At 41.9% G+C, this 19,355-nt stretch overlaps 1 protein-coding gene across 2 annotated transcripts in view; it reads left to right on the top strand.

Annotated features, from left to right (window-relative positions):
• Positions 1-19,355, top strand: part of SPTLC3 (serine palmitoyltransferase long chain base subunit 3) — a 155,151-nt gene that overhangs the window by 122,851 nt on the left and 12,945 nt on the right. For both annotated transcript variants that reach the window (XM_019713394.2, XM_074318042.1), the window contains exon 10: positions 16,162-16,297. In XM_019713394.2, the coding sequence (XP_019568953.2) occupies positions 16,162-16,297 (136 nt within the window). The remainder of the gene's footprint in view (positions 1-16,161; positions 16,298-19,355) is intronic.

The raw sequence follows: 19,355 nt of genomic DNA on the forward strand, positions 1-19,355 counted from the left end.
AAGTATAGTCTGATGTTCTAGGATGAAGTGCTCTATAAATGTCAATTATGTCCGTTTCATCTAATGTGTCATTTAAGGCTGGTATTTCTTTCTTTATTTTCTGTTTGGATGACCTATCCATGATCTACCCATAGCTGTCAGTGATGTATTTAGGTCCCCTACTATAATTGTGTTTTGGTCAATTTCTCCCTTTAGTTCTGTTAATTGTTGCTTCTTATATTTTTGTGCTCCCTGATTAGGGTCATAAATATTGATGACTGTTATGTCTTCTTGCTGTATAGTCTCCTTTATCATTATGAAATGTCCATATTTGTCCCTTGTTACCTTTCTTATCCTGAAGTCTGTTCCATCTGATATCAGTATGGCTACACCTGATTTTCTCTGGCTACCATTTGTTTGGAGTGTCAATTTCCACCCTTTCACTTTCAGTCTGTATTTGTCCTTGTAGCTAAGATGTGTCTCTTGGAGGCAGCATATGATTGGGTTTAATTTTTTGATCCAATCTGCTACTCTGTGCCTTTTTATTGGTGAGTTCAGCCCATTTATATTTAGGGTGATTATTGATATATGAGTATTTCCTATCCTTTTATCTGTGGTTTTCTGGTAGGATGGAGTCTCCATTTTTTCTTTGCCTTTTTGTTGCTGTCTGTTATTTCAGTGTGGTTGTATTCTATGATCTTCCCCTCTGTTTCTTCTTTTGTTATGTTATGTATTTCAGTTCTGGATTTTTTTTTTTTCTTGAGAGCTTAAGTTTGTGTAAAAGAAAGTTTCGTATTTAGAGTGTTCCGTTTTCTTCACCATGCTTATTTTCTCCATTCCCTTATGCTGGTTCAGACCTTTGCTCTCCCCCCTTGCAAGTTTTTGTTGTCACAAATTATCCCTATTTATGTAGGTCAAATAGCCTCCTTCAGTATTTCTTGTAGTGCGGGTCATGTGTTAGAAAATTCCCTCAGCTTCTGTATGTCTGGAAAGGTCTTTATTCCTCTTTCATATCTAAAGGATATCTTTGCTAGATATATTATTCTTGGCTCATAATTTCTCTCTTTCAATAGTTTGAATATTTGAGTTAACTCCCTCCTGGCTTGTAGAGTTTCTGTTGAAAAATATGATGATAACCTAATGGGCTTTCCTTTGTAGGTTACCGTCTTCTTTTCCCTGGCTGCCTTGAGGATTCTTTCTTTGTCATTAATTTTTGACAGCTTCAATACAGTGTGCCTTGGAGAAGGCCTGTTGGGATTGAGGTAATTAGGTGTTCTATTTGCTTCTTGGAATCAAGGATTCAATTCTTTCCACATGTTTGGGAAGTTCTCATCGACTATTTGTTTGAGTATACTCTCTATTCCCATCTCCCTTTCTTCTCCCTCTGGTATGGCCATTTTTCTTATGCTGCTCTTTTGATAGAGTCAGAAAGTTCTTGTAGAGTTCTTTCATTTCTTTTAATTCTCAAGTCTCTGCCTTCTTTGATCTGTGTCATTTCCAGATTTCTATCTTCGATGTCACTGATTCTTTCCTCCATCTGGTCAGTTCTATTACCTAAGCTGGCTATTTTATTCTTCATTTCTTTTATTGAGTTCTTAATCTCCAGAAATTCTATTTGATTCTTTTTCAAAATTTCAATCTCCTTGGTAAAATGTTCATTTTGTTCTTTGATTGTGTTTCTAAATTCATTAAACTGCCTGTCTATGTTTTCTTGCATCTCGTTGAGTTTTTTCAGAACTACAATCTTGAATTCTCTGTCATTTAAGTCACATATTTCCATGTCCTTAAGTTCATTTTCTGGAGACTTTTCATTTTCTTTCTGAGCTGCCTTGTTACTTTGGTTATTCATGGCAATTAGTGAATTAATATTTCTCTTCCTAAGCATCTATAGCAGTGGCTTCTGCAACAGGTTGGTAGGAGGAGGTCTTTCCTTTGCTTCCCAGTAGGTGTTGGTAGAATGCTTTATTTTTTTTCCAACTATAGCCTTTTATTCTCTCTCATGCTGTTGTGTTATATTTTCTCTGTACTGCTCCGTTTCTCACACAATGGGAAGATTCCCTGGAAGGTGGGCTTCTCCTCTGTGAGCATGTTGCCTGGGTCTCAGAGCCCCACCTTCGTTGGGGGATGTGAAAAGCTTCTGAAGTTCCAAAACTCTTCCTGCACCATCTGGGCCTGTGTGTTTCAGCGGCTCTGTTTACCCCTGCAGGGATCTGTCCAGATAGGTGGGGGCGGGGTGGGGTGGGTTGTGAGAGGTGGCCCAGAGCAATGGCAGTGACCAGCACCACAACCCATACTGCACCCAGGGCTCTCTCCCCTTTGCAGGAACTAGTTGGGCTGCAAGTCTGTGGCTGCAGGCCACAGTTCTCAGAACTGCAAATATTCTGTTCTTTTTATCTAACACTGCTTCAGTTCAGCTTCTAGCACTGGGAGAGAGAGGTGGGGCAAGCTCTGTGAGGATGGTGAGGGGGCAGGTAGGCCCCGTGCCTAAGCCTTCCATCCTCAGCTTGGCAGTGAGGGTTTAAACCTCCGTTTTCACCCTTCTTTCTTCAGTCTTTGCTCCGAGGTCTCTGCCATGAGCGTTGGGTTCAGCCGTATCATATGCTGATCTCTCCGGCAGTACTGTAAGCCATAAGCGGAGCACTAGCAGTCTGAATTCTTCCCTCTCCCATGGCTGCGGTAGCACCAGAATGCAAAGAGCTTGGAGCTTTGATCTGCGTCCTGCGCCAATGCGGGTTGTGTCTGAGCCCTTCCTGCTTTCCTCCTTCCCCGCTCGCCCAATCTGCTCACTTTTAGATGGTTTCAGTTTTGCATCTCTTAGTCTTGCCTGTCTGTTGCACAGGAAATCCTCTGTGGAATTATAGTTGTTCAATTTGTTGTAAATTCCAGGGGAAATTTCAAGAGGCTCACCTCATGCTGCCATTTCTATGACGTCTGGTATCTTCTTTTTATAAGGCCGGTATTAGTTTAGGTAAATTAGTTGTCGTAACTGACAAACCCCAATATGTCAGTGACTTAACATGATCAAAATTTATTTTTTACTCATGAGAAGTCCAAAATGGGTGTTTCTGTCAGTCAGATTCCTCTTACCGGAACCCAGCCTCCTTCCCTCTTCTGGCTCTTCAGCTTGAACATAACAGCTTCCAAATTCTCCACAAAAGGGGTAGGGAGCATAGAAGATCATGTGTATGATGTTTGCAGGGGCCATAACCACAAAGGCACATTTTATTTCTGCCAAAATTCTATTGGCCATAACTCAGTCGCATGACCTCGCCTAACTACTAAGGAGCCTGGGAAATGAAGTTAAATGTCTGCCTGGAGAAGGAAACGGGTTCAGTTAATAGCTATCCAGTCTTTGCCACAGTATTTAACCTCAGTCCAGGACATTCTTTCCCCAGACTTTCTGATGGACATATACTGTAGGGAGACATTGTATATTTTAGACAGTTTCCCAATCGTTCTTTATTGACTTAGTAAATAAACTCTTGACCTGGAATGGAATAAAAGTAGCTAAGGAAAAAAGAAAAACAAAGTCTAAAGGACTGAAGATGAATCTTTTTTTTCCTTTTATAGGGACTCTCAGGGCTTCTAGTCGAGCTTTTACTATAACCACTTCAGCTTCTTTTCCACAGAATCTAGTCCCAGGCCATGGCAGGAATTGAGAACATTATCATTATTACATTGTTAAATTCCACAATGCTGTGCACTTTTTGGAGGAAAACAATGGACCCTGGACATAATGCTACCCCAGAAGAAATTAAGATAACATGAAATTGGAAGAGCTCTGGAAGTCAGGCCAGAATAGGAGAGAATGTATATTTTGGAAATAGTAATGCACTCTCCAATGTTCAGGACATTTTCTTTGGAAGGGGGATGTGATGAGACAGAAAATTATAAATTGCATCATTATCAGAAAATTGTAATTGCACTTTAAAACATGCAATTTAAAAACATGGACATTTAAGCTAGTTATCTGAATTGGATGGGTTAACTTTGAGTCACCCCAACTCTCCCATTCAGGCATACTTTGGTTCTTTGGGGACCATGGACTAAAAACAGGCTAAGAGACTTGAAGAAGGATTGAACCTCTGATGTTCATCACATCAGCACCCAGCACTTGACTCGTCAAGGTAACCGATCACAAGAGAAGACTGAATTGTGGGCCCCAGTAGAGACATAAAACTAGTGATTCCATATCAAGATTGAATTCGTATGAAAATATGATCCTGTCCAAAATCACTTTGAGCATTTCCTCTATTTTGGGAAGCACTAACACTGTGTGCTTCTGTTGTGTCCACATGGGCACTCCAGATCATTTATCCTGTACCATATCTAGGATTTAATTTTTTTCCCAAAGGCTTAAATTTCGGTTGTTTATTCAGCTATTAGGAAAAGGAGTTGTGTAAAATGGTAATGTCTTTCAAGTAACTTCATTAATTTATGAAACTAACTCCATCATTTTTCTTTTCTTTGTCCTCTGAAGAGGAAATATAAGATAAATGGGGGAGGGGGGAGTGAGGCTTAGAATGCATTTGTACTGGAAATTATAAACATGCCTCATTTTTAAATCTTCTCGTCTGGATTATTTCATTCATCCTGATCATTTGTGAAATTTTATCATGAGATTGGCAGGTAAGGTATTGACCCTGCCTCTAACCCGACATGGACTTGGAGAAAGTGGCACCAGCCCCTTCCAGCTGTGACCTTGGACCTTTGCTGTGGTCCCTGAAACAGGGCACACATATTTTTACACTTGAGTTTGATAGGTTTAAAAAACAGGAGTTCCTAACTAGGAAGATTTAGGGCTTTGAAGCGGGGAAGAAAAGAGTATACTGGGTGACAGCAGTTGGCTCTCAAGAGTGGAATTTTCTCACTTTCCTACTGTTTATATTTGACATGAGATACATTCACAGACTTCTTTCATAAGATACTGCTTTTCTTCAGTGTAAGCTGCTTGGGGGCTGCAAACTACCCTTATCCAGCTGTACCATCATGCTTACCTTGCGGCTGTTCTTGCTAATTTACATCTTCACCGGGAAAACTAAAATGGACTGTGATTGGGGTGATAAAACTATGATAATTAGACACGGGGTTTTAAAAGGCCTTCTCATGTTTCTCATCATCTACCTTGGTGGAGAGTTCAACAAATACAAAATGGGCTTCCAACAATTTCTTTTCTCCCCTCAAACCCAGCAATATTGTTAGTTTTGTCCCTCTGAAGTCCTTCAAAGAATGCAAAAGGAGTCCACAGAGAATTCCACCTGAACGTGCTATCTGAGGGCACTGGCACTGAGGCCCTTGGCATTGTTGAGATAGGAACTAGCTGCTGCTTCCTAAATATATTTGTCACTTGGTTACCAGCTGGAGATGGAGAGAGGCAGAGAAAGAGACACAGGGCACGAAGAGCTGCGTTGTCTAAATGGTTTCAGGCCACTGGCATTTCAGCAATAGCTAATACAAAACAGATGGTGGGTGCTACGCTCCGCTGGCTTTCAACTGAGGGGCTGCCTCCGTCCATGATTAATCACCTGTGCTGGGGGGTAAAAAAGTTCTACCTGGTCTTTTTGTGTGTGCAGCCCTCAGGTTGAGATTAGCAAGTGAAGTGACAGGCCTTGCCTCTCTGCCCTATTGCTGCTTATGTGCCTGTAGGAAAACTTGGGCTTATCCAATAAACACAGAATTAACCAGAAAAACTGAACTCTAGCCAGGAGGGAAAGTTTGTCTGTTTGTGCAGAAATGGCTTGCAAAATGTACCACAACCTTCTGTCCCTTTATTTACTTCACCTTAAGAGTTAGCCAAGGGTAGAATTTTATGCAACTCAGTAAATTCTGCACTTGCTTTGAGGCCTTAAAAAATTTCCCTAGCAAGAGTGTAAAGAGTATCTGTTTGTCTTTTAGATGGCACTGGGGCAAAAGGATAGTATGGCCACTTCCTTCCACCCATCCTAAAAACAAGATATCCTTTTACACCACGCGTCCTACAGAAGCTTCCTCTTCGCTTTTGTTTCCTCTGTGTGGACACATTCTGAGACGGGGGAGTTGTGATGTAGCACACATGGAATTTCATGTTGGTTCAGTACAACAGGAGAAGGAAAGGACAGGATTCCAGCTGTAGCATCTTTACGGGTGAAGGGGAGCTGCTGTTTGGCATTGATCTTTATTTTTCCCATCACGGCTTCATTTTCAGCAAAATGAAAAAACCCCAAATGCAGTGGGGGCCATGCCCCAGCCCCACTCTTGTCTAGAGAAGTGTGGAGAAAACCAAGCTACCCTAGCAGCCACAGCTGGGGAGGATTAAGCAGGTGGATTTGTGCCTGGAGAAGCTCAGCGTGTGCTCAGGCTAGAGAGAATGTATTCGTTTTCTATTTCTGCATAACAAATTACCAAAAACTAAGCCGCTTAAAACAATGCCCATTTATTATCTCACAGTCAGTCTCATTGGATCAGAGTCCGGGCACAGTTTTGTTCTCTGCTCGGGTTCTCACAAGGCTGAAATCAAAGTGGCAGCAGCTGCCCTCTTTTCTGGATCTTGGGCTCCTTTTCCAAGGTTGTGGCAGAATCCAGTTGTTTGGGTTTGCAGGACAGAGGTCCTTGTTTCCTTGCTGGTGGTCAGCCTGACCCCTCTCAGCTCCTAGCGACTGCTTGAATCCCTCACCATGTGGCCCCATCCACCTTAAAATCAGCAGTGGAGAATCTCCCTCATATCGGATCCCCCTCTATCTTCTTGAATCTCTTTCTTTTGCCTTTGTGAAATAGGAGGATTTTATATAGTTCGATTTCCAGTGATCGCATGCTTCAAACTGAATATTTAGAATGAAAATTATTCTGGTGAATACTTAATTCTGGGAGATTAGAAGATATCTGAGGACCTGTCCCAGACACCAAAAACACTGAGGAGAGCCCAGGAACCACCAGATTGACTGCAGATGCCACAGGTCACTTCCATTAATCACAGTGGCCCAACCTTTGAGGGAAAATCCAAGTCAGTCAGTCTAGTCTTTCGTTCGAATGAGTGGCTTTCAATAATTTTGAATCATAGAATTTTTTTCAAATGAAATGTACATGGAGGTCCATTTTATAAAACATATGTAGTTTTTAAATTTTACAACACTCATCTAGGGGCTAACTGTGTGCCACTCTTCTAAGTGCTTAATATTTAATCCTCATTATCAGTATGCAATGGGCGTTATTATTATCATTGTCATTGGTCCCATTTTATAGATGAATAACCTGAGGTACAGAAAGATGGAGTACCTAGTCCAAGATGACCCGGCTGATTTTGAGCCCAAGACACTGGGTGGGCTCACAGTCCTTGAGCATTTGGCCTTCATGCTGCTGTTGTAGTGGGGGCAGGCTGGTCTGACCTCCCATTTGCTGAGCCTCTCTCTTAGTGTTCCCTCACACAACCCTCCCTGAGGCTTCCTCAGGACAGCTCCCAACAAACAATTTGAAAACCAGAAGTTTGAGTCATGTAGGCAGCTGCCTTGGATGGGGCTTCCTGGTGGCCACTCTTATTTGCATTATTTCTCAGAGCCCTTTCAGGGGCCCTGTTAACCCAGTTGTTCAGCCCAAGACCTGTCCTTTGATGCCTCCTTTTCCTTCTTGCCACAAATCAGCACAGTTACTGACACATATCTCCTCATCCACTTCAGATATTTGCTGCCACTCTGGCTTCCTACCTTGTCTTGTCACCTCCAGTTTTTCCCCTATCCTAATCCATGCATTATATACAATGAGCTTTCTCTTCCTAAACCCCCTCAGAACATGGCATTTCCTGTTCCTAAGGCTGCCATGGCTCCCTGTTACTCACCAAAACTTCCGGTTCTGAGGGTGAAATTTGCAGCTCTCAATGGTCTGACTTCCCTCATCTTTCTCATGACTGCAGTCCGCGTATTCTAGGCAAATGAGTTACCCACTTCCCTGGTGACCCCAATCTCTGAACTTACGTGCACAAGATACTAATTTATCATCTCTACATCTTTGCTCCAAACCCCCAGAGCTTTTTGTCCATGGAACATTCAATTTTCCACCTTCCTCTCTAGTTACATGAATTTTTCAGTCTATACGCTTTTTGAAAATAGTAGATACACTCATCTTTTAATCCTCTACTTGTCACAACAGCCACTAAATAGCATCCTCACCAAACTCCTGGGAAATAGGTGGAGCAGCTATTGTTATCATCCCCATTTAACAGATCGGTAAATTGAGGCTCAGAGATGATGAGTGACTTGGTCATCTTCATAGAAAAAAGAAAAAAAATCAGGTGGAACCTGAAACACAGATCTGTTGACTGAGGGCAAAATACTTTGAAACTAAATTGCTCTCGGATGTCTCCAGTTAGTATCAGCCCTATTATCTTTGTACAATCAAAACACCACAATATAATTTATGACTTGGAGCAGTGGTTCTTTACTGGAGGTGCACACCACAGTTACCCAGGGAATTTTTCTAAAAGATCCACAACAGTCCTTCTGGAGCAGAATCTCTAGAGTGGGTCTTACTGTGTATTCTAGAAAAAATAAATTCCAGAAGACTCTTCTCTGTTCTCCTGCTTAAGAATGACTGATTTAGGGGACCCAGAAGACCCCTAATCTTCCAAATTACCCCTTTTAATGTGTAAAATTCTATAATTAGTGCCTTGCTAAGATAATACTCTCTATTTAAACACAAATTAACATTAAATTGTATCATTCATTCTGTAAGTACTCATGAAGTACTAGTATGTGAAAAGCCTGCTAATTTTGTCTGTATCTGTCTTATGGTTCTTCTCAATTGTGTATTATCTGATATCTAACCTGTCTACTAGTAAATCATTTCTATCCAAACAGTCTCAGGATTTTTTCATCTTCTACTCCACTTTGGCAGCTGGCCCAGCTCCTGTACATAGTGAGTGCTTTTTGTTTGTGAAATGTATGAATCCATGAATCATGGAATTCACACCTCATCAGGAATGAGTTTCCCAGCTTCTTTCCAAAGAGCAGACTTTGATAGACTCGAAGCACAGCCGATTTCTGGGCCAGCTGCGTACCGCATTAATGATCTTCCAGCCTCAGTTTCCTCATCTGTGAAAGAAGCCCCAAAACACTTTCTGGCTCGTAATAGGTACAGAGAGATGTCCATTTTCACCCCTCCTTGTGGGTCAAATCCCTGATGGTGTATATGAACAGTGGGTGGGGAGGTGAAGGCGGTGGCATCTTCCCAGGACCCTTGAAATCAGGCCATGCAGACATTCTTCCACCCTTGATGTCCAGTCGGCCTTCTACTGCATGCATTCCACAGGGGTAGGACTGAGCAGCCTGGAAGAGTCCCTGGAACATGTGTATATGACTATAAAACCTGCTGTAACCTTGGAATCCAGACATCAAACGGAGAGCTTCAGTGCCTGATAAAAATATGTGTTCCTCTCAGCAAACCACTGCAAATACTGTTTTCTCCATCCTAGTGGGAAGCTTGTCACTGCTAATGTGATTCTCATGATGCTTGCTGCTCTGTAGCCTCTAGATATTTACTGAGATCTCTCTGCCCCTGAGTGTGTTGGAAACAAAATGTTCTGTCTAGTGTCCAGAACTTAAAATAACAGATGCTGGGTTCCTGCTGCCACATTGAAACTTTACTCCAAGGTCTCTCCCCAACACCCCCACTGCCTCCCTATGCCAAGGGGAGAAAGAAGGCTAACCAGGCAGTCAAAGAAGGAGGAAGAATCAGAGAGATTAGGCATTCTTAGACCACTGCAGGCATTCTTTAATATCAATTTGATTTTTCTGTAAGACTGACTTCTTAAATCGTGAGACATGTTTTATGGAAAGATTCTTCCCATCTCTAAAGAAAAGGACCACATTTTCCAAGCAATGCTGCCTAGAAGTGTGTTTGAGTTTGTCCAGTCTGTATTCAGATAGTGGTGGTATGCTAAATAATTTAAGGGGGGGAGAGCAACATGTATTTCTGCATGTGCATTTTTAAGCCCTGAAAATAATACAGTCAGTCACCTTGTGGCATCTGGGCATATTCATGTTTCCTCTGTTTGAAAGTAAGCTTGTAAAATCTGCAGAAAATAGAGAGAGGCACTGGTATTGGCTCACGAGCTCGTCAAATCCACCTCTTTCACTTAGTCTCACAGAGGGAAATGCCTCTCTTTTTTTGCACGCTGATGGTTCAACAGAAAATAAATTTTCCTTCTTTAGCTTTTGACAGGTTATTCTGGGAGTCTCCACTGTCCACAATTCCTTCTGGCCCTCTGGAGACTGAGTTGTCCCAAACATATTTTTGGAAAGACCACAGACGATTGTTTTTATTAGGGGACTGCAAGGCTTTGCAGTGGGATGCTTTGTGTTTTATTTGTTTTCCTTCCCCTGCCCCAGCTGTTTTTGTTTTAACAGCATTGGAGAGAAGGTTAAAGTATTTGTGGCCTCCATTAACCTAGCCCATCTCTCAAGTAGGCAGAGCTAGAAATCTGAATGGATCGAATGGCCACATGCAGGTCATCTGCCCAGGTTAGTTCATCCCTGATTCCATCCACCCTCATGAGAGGGCTAAAGTTGACATTGGGGTTGATCTCAAGTTGTGAGAGCATTTTGGAGCAATACGTACTGAGAACTCAAGCACTCAGTAACTGCTGGGATGTCATCATGACAAACAAGAGGCTACGACATAGGCCCACTTTTTACTTTCCATGTCCAACCAGGGAGTGTGACTCAGCCAGGACACAATCAGGCACCTAGCACCACCATGCATTGCCTTGGGAGTTGGACTGGTAACGGCAGCTGTTTCTGAGACATCTGAGTCTTCTTGGGTGTGCCTTGTGAAAACTAAAACTCATTCTTTGTCCCAACCCCAGAGATGCTCATTTAAATGGTCTGGGGTACAGCCTTGGCATGGGATTTTTGCCAAGCTCTTTAGATAATTCTGAGGTGTCACCCAGGCTGCTGAGAACTGTTTCCCTAGGGGAGTTCTCATACTCTTTCAAGAATCTGCCACATGCCAGGCATAGTACTCAGCACTTTCCCTTCATTAATCCCTTTATTTCTCCCAATTTTCCTATGAGATAAGCTTGTGTATCTCTATTTTACAGGTAAATCGAGATTGCATAGCCTTACATTGCCCAGGTAGAGTTTGAGTCCTAGTCTATTGAACTCCAAAGCCTATCCTTTTCCACTCAACAGCCTCCTCAGGGAATGCAGAATATAGCAAAATAAACACCTGTTTAAACTCATCAGAACCCTACAGAAAAGATCAGCTCATTCACTTATTTATCTGCACTTCCCTGTCTTCTGTGGAATGGGTGGAAGGAGGATTAGAACTGACAATAGATTCCAAGTGTTGTGAAGAGAATGTGGCTGCAATGCCCAGTCTCTACGCCAGCCTGGCATGGCTGTTCCTGCGCAAAAGGACAAGTGCTAAAAATTCCTTCTACTTTTAAAAAACCCTCTTCAAACAAGGATCTCAAAGCACAACATAATTAATAAAATCACCCACATCCTGTCTAGATGAGTAGCGTTTTATATGTACAAATTCCTCTCTGCCCCCAGGCCCTCCAAGAGTAGGAGAATGTTTCTAATTTTAAAGAGTGAGCAATAGAGTAATTGAAAGGAGCTGTATCTTGGCCAACTCAAAAGACCTCAAAGGCATTTATAGTGACCTATATAAGAAAACATGGTGACCACAAAGTGTGTCATAATGGCTTGTAATCCATGCTGTGCTAAGTGGTTCAAAGGTAGGAAAGACAGGGCAAGCATAAAACGTTCAGTTCTTAAGAGTTAGCTACCCTTGGGATTGATATTCTGATCTGTTTGGTCAACTCTCCAAAGGATCTAGAAGCAGTAAAGTGATGACATTAGCTGATGATTCAGTTACTTGGGTTAATCAAGGCAGAGGGGACAGACGGGGCTAATTAAGTAGCTGGGCAGCCCAATGATAGATGAATCATTATGGGCAAGTGCAAAGATAATGCCATTGGGAAAAGCAATTTAAGTCATTCATGCACTTCCAGGCCAGGAAATCCTTCTAGTCTTTGACGGGGATCATTTAGGAATCATCAGACCCAGTCTGATGAAGTCATCTATTCATTATGCAACTAACAATCAACAAAAAAGCTGAACACACAAGGGGACAGGCCATATGGAATACATTTTGGTGGCTGGGATGTATATCTGTGCCTTCATTTCAATCACCTTCTTTAAAACAAGTCTTATTTCACCCTCTTTTCTTTTCCTTTCCTGTCCACAATCTCCCCCTACTCTTTATGTTCTCATCACCCTAAACATAGTTTCAATGTATGGATGAAATATTTTTGAAAGTAAAGACAAATATTTTCCATCCTAATTTCTAGTTCTGTCCTTCACATAGGTTGCTTTCTGTATACATACAAGTTTTCAAGGGACATTGCAGCATGTTACAAAACAGGTTTTTCTAAAGCACCAAGGAAGCAGTGTCTATGAAAGGGAATTTATACAAATGACTCTATACCTCTCCAAATCTGTTACTTTTATTCATGTTGCAAATTTGGAATTTGGGGGAAAAAGGCTTATATTTTTTATTGAAAAACAAGAAAGTGAGTGGGAAAATAAAAGCATATATGAATTAAAGTAAATCATACTTGCAACTACTTGTTTTTTTAAAACCAAAGTCCCAAGAGGGACCCAAATGTAAAGGTTATCAATGATGACCATATTGATAAATCTAGTCAACACTATTTCATCTTCTGATTTATATTCTCCTTCCCTGATTGTGTTTGTCACCTTTTTAAGTTCAGCCTCCTCTTCCCAAACATTAAATGTTGGGTTCTTCAATCCCTGTATTTTTCGTTTTCTTGTTTTGTTTTGTTTTGTTTTAATGATCTACCCATTGTTTCAGCCTCATAATGCTCCACACTCAACCACATCTTGCCAGGTTCTTAACCACTCTGTTTTACAAACCACAGGACCATTGCACATATTTTGTTTTCTGTGCCTGGAATGCTCCTCTCTGGTTTTTTGCCAGATTAACATTTGTTCATCTTTCAGACCTCAGCTCATGTATCACTTATTGACTTACTCAGACTTAGTCCTATCTAATATGGGCTGTCATAATACCATATTGCATTCTTTATACCACTTACCAGAGTTTCAATTTTATATCCATTTATGTGATTATTTGATTAATGTCTATCTCCCCCACTGCACTATAAGATCTTCCCCCTTTATATTTCTTCTCTTCCTGTTTCTACTGATAAACCTTGCCCTGCCCACTTCTCTTCTTCATGGGTTACTATAGCTTCTACTATTCAGTGGCTTCTTCTGTCTTACAGATTCTGATAATAAGCTTTTCTTTCTATGGCTCTCAATATTTAATCTTAATACCAATTGTGTGTTCCCTCTTAATTTTTCACATTCACACTTTATCTGTAAGAAGATCTTATAGGTTTAATTCATACTTATTATCTCTTTGGCAAAGTTCCTGTGATAGACCAATTTATGGCTCCTTGGCCAACATCAAAATGGACTACCCTTGGGTCAAGGGTGTCTTATACCCATTAGCTGTGACCAGCAATGTGGGAGTAAGAGTTCAGCTTTCCTGAGAAAGTACAATAAGCCAGATGCTTTTCCATCAAAACCTGCTTGCTAAGCTGGCAGACCTGGGGAGGGATCATTCTTGAGAACTGGGATTGGGTGAAGGGTAATAACAGAAAACCAGTAGGGACAACTGCAGCATTCAACATCTGTCTCCTTGGTTAGTGTTCCACTCAACTAAATCGCCATTCCTTGGCATATATTGTTAACATATATAAAATGTCACAGAAGTCAAGTAGATTTGGGTCTGATGAGAAAAAAAAAAATTTCAAAGGATGATATGAAGTATGTTGAGAGTAATAGAGTCTAGTTTAAAATGTCAGATGTTTGAATAAAGAAAGCGCCCTTTGGGGGGGGATCGACTTCTGATGTGCCCTTACTTCTGAGGAATAACCCTTTAGGTTCCCCACCCAAAGTAAAGGGGGTTCAGTAATGCTTATCATCAGTCTTTCCCTGGGGCAAGCTTCAGACGCTAGTCCTTGATGTCCTGCCCCATCCCTTACAACATGAGTCTGCCTAAAGTTTGCTAAGCCCTCAACCTCCCAGCTGTCTCTACAAGAAAATTTTGGTATAACAATGATCCTAACAGTTGGCAGAGATAAATTTTATTGAGCTTCAGAAGAGATAGCCACCATCCATTATCTGGGCAGACATCATCCATTGCTGTTATTGGGCAGAGTACCATCACATAGGGGTAACAACACAGAATCTAGAATCCAATTACCTGGTTTCAAATTCTGACTCTGCCAACTACCAAATATGTGAACTTGGCTCCTATTCATGTGTAACATAAGATTAAACATCTACATCAATATAGTTGTTATAAGGGCTAAATAAATTATTAAATGTCAAGTGCTTATAATACTAGTGACACTACATATTTGTGAGCTACAATTATTATTGTTGTTGGTATTATTGTTGTCCTTTAGAGGTAACCTCATTTAATTAGTGGCCACCTGTATTACATATTTAGTTATAGGTGGTAGAAATGCAGTAAGAAAAATAAATGTATTGGTTCACACCAGTCGAAAGGATGGACTCAGGCATGGCTAGACCCGAGGGTTCCAATGATGTCATCAGGACTCTTGCTGTCTTGTGCCTTGGCTTTCTTCTGGGTCAACATTATTCTCAAGCAGTTTTCCTCCCTATGGTGACAAAGATGTAGCTGGAGAATGACCTTATTCTTATACTTTCTCCTCAGTAGATCTGAAAGACTCTGATAGGCCCAGGCTATGTTCCATCATTGAACCAATAGTCAGGGGGATGGAGTATTCCAACTGGCCAGGACTTGGTCACATACCACTCTTGTAGCAAAGAGGAAAGGTGAGGTGAACTCTACCTGAACATCATGGTCCCCTGGAGGAAGGATGTTGATCAGGAGATGCCCACAAGTTAACCCAAAATCGGGCCATTTCTCCAAAAAGGAACTAGAGGACATGTTTACTGACATTTTTACTCATTTTTCATTTACAAAGTTACAGACAAGCAGAAGTGATGTTCAAAATATTAAATAACTGGTAGATCAAGGTCTCTGATAGGTTTGAATGGACATCTGATCAATCAGAATGGAGGTCAGTGGTAGCAGCACCATCCTGCTGAATAGCAACTTTGCATCAAACGCAAACATGGACTGATTTCTAGGCAACTTAAACACCTTATCATATTCAACCTTCCTTATTTAGCAAACACTCTATAGTTATGGTTGATTTACTCACTTCCTTTATTAGAGGCAGGACTGGAGTATACAGGTGTCTTCAGAACTCTTTCTGCTCTTTAAATCCATTTGTCATCTCACATGTGTAACCCACACCCCCACCCTGAAACATATGCTGAGAACAGAGGATAAGCTTTTGAGCTGAAGCATCAATAACCTGGAAATGGACACATGTACCTTGGCTTGACCTTCTGTTTTGGGTCATATTTTTCTGCTTGGGGAAAGCAGAGGACCCCCTCTTCTCTTTTCTGTTATTCTACCACCACCAAATACTTCACAAAATAGTTTTGGTCTCAGCTGGACCTAACTTGTCCAGGGATATGCTACCCTTTCAAATTCTGGCTGGATGATATGTTCTTTAATTATAGAGACTTAGATGAGGGGCAATTTGATGGGCAAGCTCAGCTTGGTTAAAAAGCCTCTACCAACAACTAGCATGGTATGGTGTGTGTGTGTGTGTGTGTGTGTGTGTGTGTGTGTGTGTGAGAGAGAGAGAGAGAGAGAGAGAGAGAGAGAGAGAGAGACTTCTTGTGTCACTCCCTTCTCCTGAGTTGTTTTTAAAGCAGTTAATGCAGAGTCCATACATAATAGGTACCTAGTAAATGATAATTCATCTCCTTCCTTCTTGCTAGACATCCTCCCCACCACCACACCCCACTGTGGTCCTGCAGTCTAGCCTGCCTGTATTTGCTAGCAGTACATGGCAACACCATCCCCCCTAGGTCCTGCCTTCTAGGCTCAGGGAAGTCCCCAAGCATCACTGTCCATACCTGCTCACCAGGAGAAATTTCCCCGCCCTACAGCCATCTTGTCCCAGTTAATGATGCAAGTCTGCAGAAAGACTTAAGAATGTTTGCCAAGTCAATCTGACCTTTGCTTCCATCTTTCTGGTGGGAATTGATGGATTTCATGCCTGTCTCCTTTCAGGGTTGCAGAGAGTACGGCAACTTGCAAAAAACACAAGATACTTCAGACAGAAACTGAATGAAATGGGATTCATTATCTATGGCAATGAGGAATCTCCCGTTGTTCCCCTGCTCCTTTATATGCCTGGTAAAGTAGCGTGAGTATCCAATGGACTCTCAGAATGAAGCCTAAGTCCCAAGGTTACCTGACTAAGATGGTGCTTTTTACACTATGAGGACCTTTCAGCATAGGCATTGATCATGTACTTTGGACGGGGTGCTGAGTGCAGAATTCACTTGTACGGCTTCTACAAACCCCTGCCAACCCACTGGCCAGGGCTTTTCACAGGTCTTATAGGAAGATGACCAGGTACTGAGGCCCACCATTTTCAAGCTCTGTGAATTTAGAGGAGTCACTTACCACCCTAAGCCTCAACTGTAAAGGATGATCTTGCACTTCCTCCTTCCTTAAGATCTTTCTCAGGGAGAACGTCTGGAGACCATTTCGCCACATATTAAAAAGCAACATTACCAGGCTGTATACTTTCTCCCATTGAACTCTCATGGCCATCCTCAGAAGAAGACAGCATCACTTTAAGTGTGAGGAAACTGAGGCTGAGAGCAGTTAAATAACTTGCGCAAAGTCCTTTTTGTCAAGCAGTAGTAAAACCAAGAGGCCAAACCAAACCCACACTTGCTCCAGAGCTCATACTCTTAACACCAAATTTTAATGTGAGCTTATTTGGGGTTGTTTTCCTTTGACCACAGCTCTGAAATTGAGCATTGGTAGCAACTGCATAAAGAGGGGGAAAAAGTTTTTTCTCAGTATGTCATAGACAATTTTATATATAAACCATTCTCCAACCTGGTGGAGACTAGTCACCTCTAAAGGAAATTAATTAAAATCCTTTAGAAATGTAAAATGTTTATTTGTGTGTGTGACCAGGTGCATGGTAGAAAGTAATATTCAACATACTTGTATTTTTATCAGATTCTAGAGGTCCTGACTCTTTTAACATAACCCCATTGTGGGAACTTTCTGTCTGGCTCTCTAAGAGTCTAAGTAGTTAGCCAGAGTATTGAAAGTATAGAAAAGATGTTCCAAGGTTAGTAGTTTAGAATTCATGATGGGTAAGAGTGAGTTATAAGCTCCCAAAACATTGGTTCTTCAAAGTACATTCTTGTGTCTTTCTACCACAGTAAAACCCCAAACAGTTAAAACACACATGTGAGTTGTTTAGTGTGCCAAAGCTTCACCACCACTCAGCCCTTCATTCACAGATCTGCATCAGAATATGAATGCCTAGAGTGGCAAAAAAGACTGTGTCCTACAGAAACATCACAAGGGATACTGCTCTGTGCTAAGAGAGGTGACAATGGTGATTCAAATTGGCAGATAATCCAAAAACCTTTACCATTTGATTTTGGAAGGCATAAAAGAGAACCTACATTTATTCAGAGTAGTTGGAGAAATGGTGTGTTTTGAAAGAAAGATTCCACAATTAGCTAACGTCAATTTAATGTTTTAGCATTAGCTCAAATGAAGACATCAAATATCAACTTGCTTTAATTTTGAGAGTGCGAGGTGCACAACACTGGCAGGTGGCAGTAGGGGGAGTACTGGATAGTTTTGAATTTGATAATGCAAGCTAGAATTAGAATCTCAACAGGTCAGAAAAATGGATCAATACAATAAGAAGATTCTATGAAGAGTAAAAACAAAACCATTTAAATTAAAGACTTCGAGTTCCAGTCAAGATGGCAGAGTAGGTCAACACTGTGCTTGCTTCCTCCCATGACCACATCAAAATTACAACTAAACTACAAAACAACCATCATTGAGAATTTCCTGAAGTCTAGCTGAACAAAAGTCCTACAACTAAGGGTATACAGAAGAAGCCACGTCAAAACTGGTAGAAGGGGCAGTGACGCAGAATGGCCTGGTCCCACATCCATATGTGGTGTTTAAAAGTTGAGAGGGATATCTCGGCTGTGGAGGTCTCCTCTGAGAAGCAAGGGGTCCCAGCCCCACGCCAGGCTTCCTACCCAGGGTTCCAGAGCTAGGAAAAATGTCTTTATAACTTCTGGCTGTGAAAATGAGCAGGGATTGTGGCTGAGTCAGATGGAGGATGGCGGGGATCCCAGGCATTCTTCTTAAAGGGCCCATGCACAGACTTACTCACTGATGGTCTCACTGGTTCTGAGCTCCAGAGTGGGGACAGCAGTTCAAAAGTCTCCAGGGACATACAGAGAGGAACTGAATTGTCTGGCTACAGGGCAAGGGCAGGAGGAGCAGATTTCACCCAAACAGAAGTGCTGGCAGAAGCCATTGTTCCTTTGTTGAGCTCACCGCTTCACCAGCATGCAGATGTAGGTGGCCATCATATCTGAGTCTCCGTCAAACAGGCTAACATGTTTGCATGCCCTGGTGATTCACTGAGACCCCATCTGACCAACTTGCAGGCCAATGCAAGCCACTTCCAGTGGCTTTTTCCTACAAATGGCCTATTGTGGCTCATGTTGCCGACTTTCCAAAAATTTTGCAAAGGTTCACAAACCCCAAACAAGCAACATCTGGCCTTGTTATGTCCTGTACCTCCTGCTAAGCAGCCTCAAGTCAGGCACTAGTGAAGACCATCTGAAGATCACTTTGTAGTTCATACCAAGTGGCCCTGGACAGGGCACAAGCAGCAACTGACTTTGGCCTGCAATGCAGCTCCTCCCAAGAGGCCCCAGAACCAATACACCTGATGTTCTGCTTCAGACCACACCAGAGCACCACCCAGCAACCTTTATAAGAAGACACACACAACTGGCAGACTTGGCAAGCACCAAAGCCCTGCTAAAGCAAATCCTGCTTCATAGAGTCAGCCACTGCAATACAGCTTCTCCACTGTAGTCACGGCCAGTCCTTACAACCAATCAGCCTGAGCGTCAATCCCTCCCATTGGCATACAAACAGCAACCGAGGTACAACTAAAATAGGAGGGGACACAGAACACACACAAGGGACACACCTGGAGCATCCACTCAGGTAACAAGGGAGACTGCACCACTGGGCCCCACTGAACACCTGCTACATAAGGTCACTCTCCTAAGACTGGGATACATAGCAACTCTACCTAATACATAAAAACAAGCACAGGGAGGCAGCCAAAATGGAGGAAAATCATGTCCCAAATAAAATAAGAGAGTAAAGTTCCAGAAAAAGAACTA

The sequence above is a fragment of the Rhinolophus sinicus genome, linkage group LG13 (assembly GCF_036562045.2).
Source record: "Rhinolophus sinicus isolate RSC01 linkage group LG13, ASM3656204v1, whole genome shotgun sequence".
In the NCBI taxonomy this organism is placed as follows: Eukaryota; Metazoa; Chordata; class Mammalia; order Chiroptera; family Rhinolophidae; genus Rhinolophus; species Rhinolophus sinicus.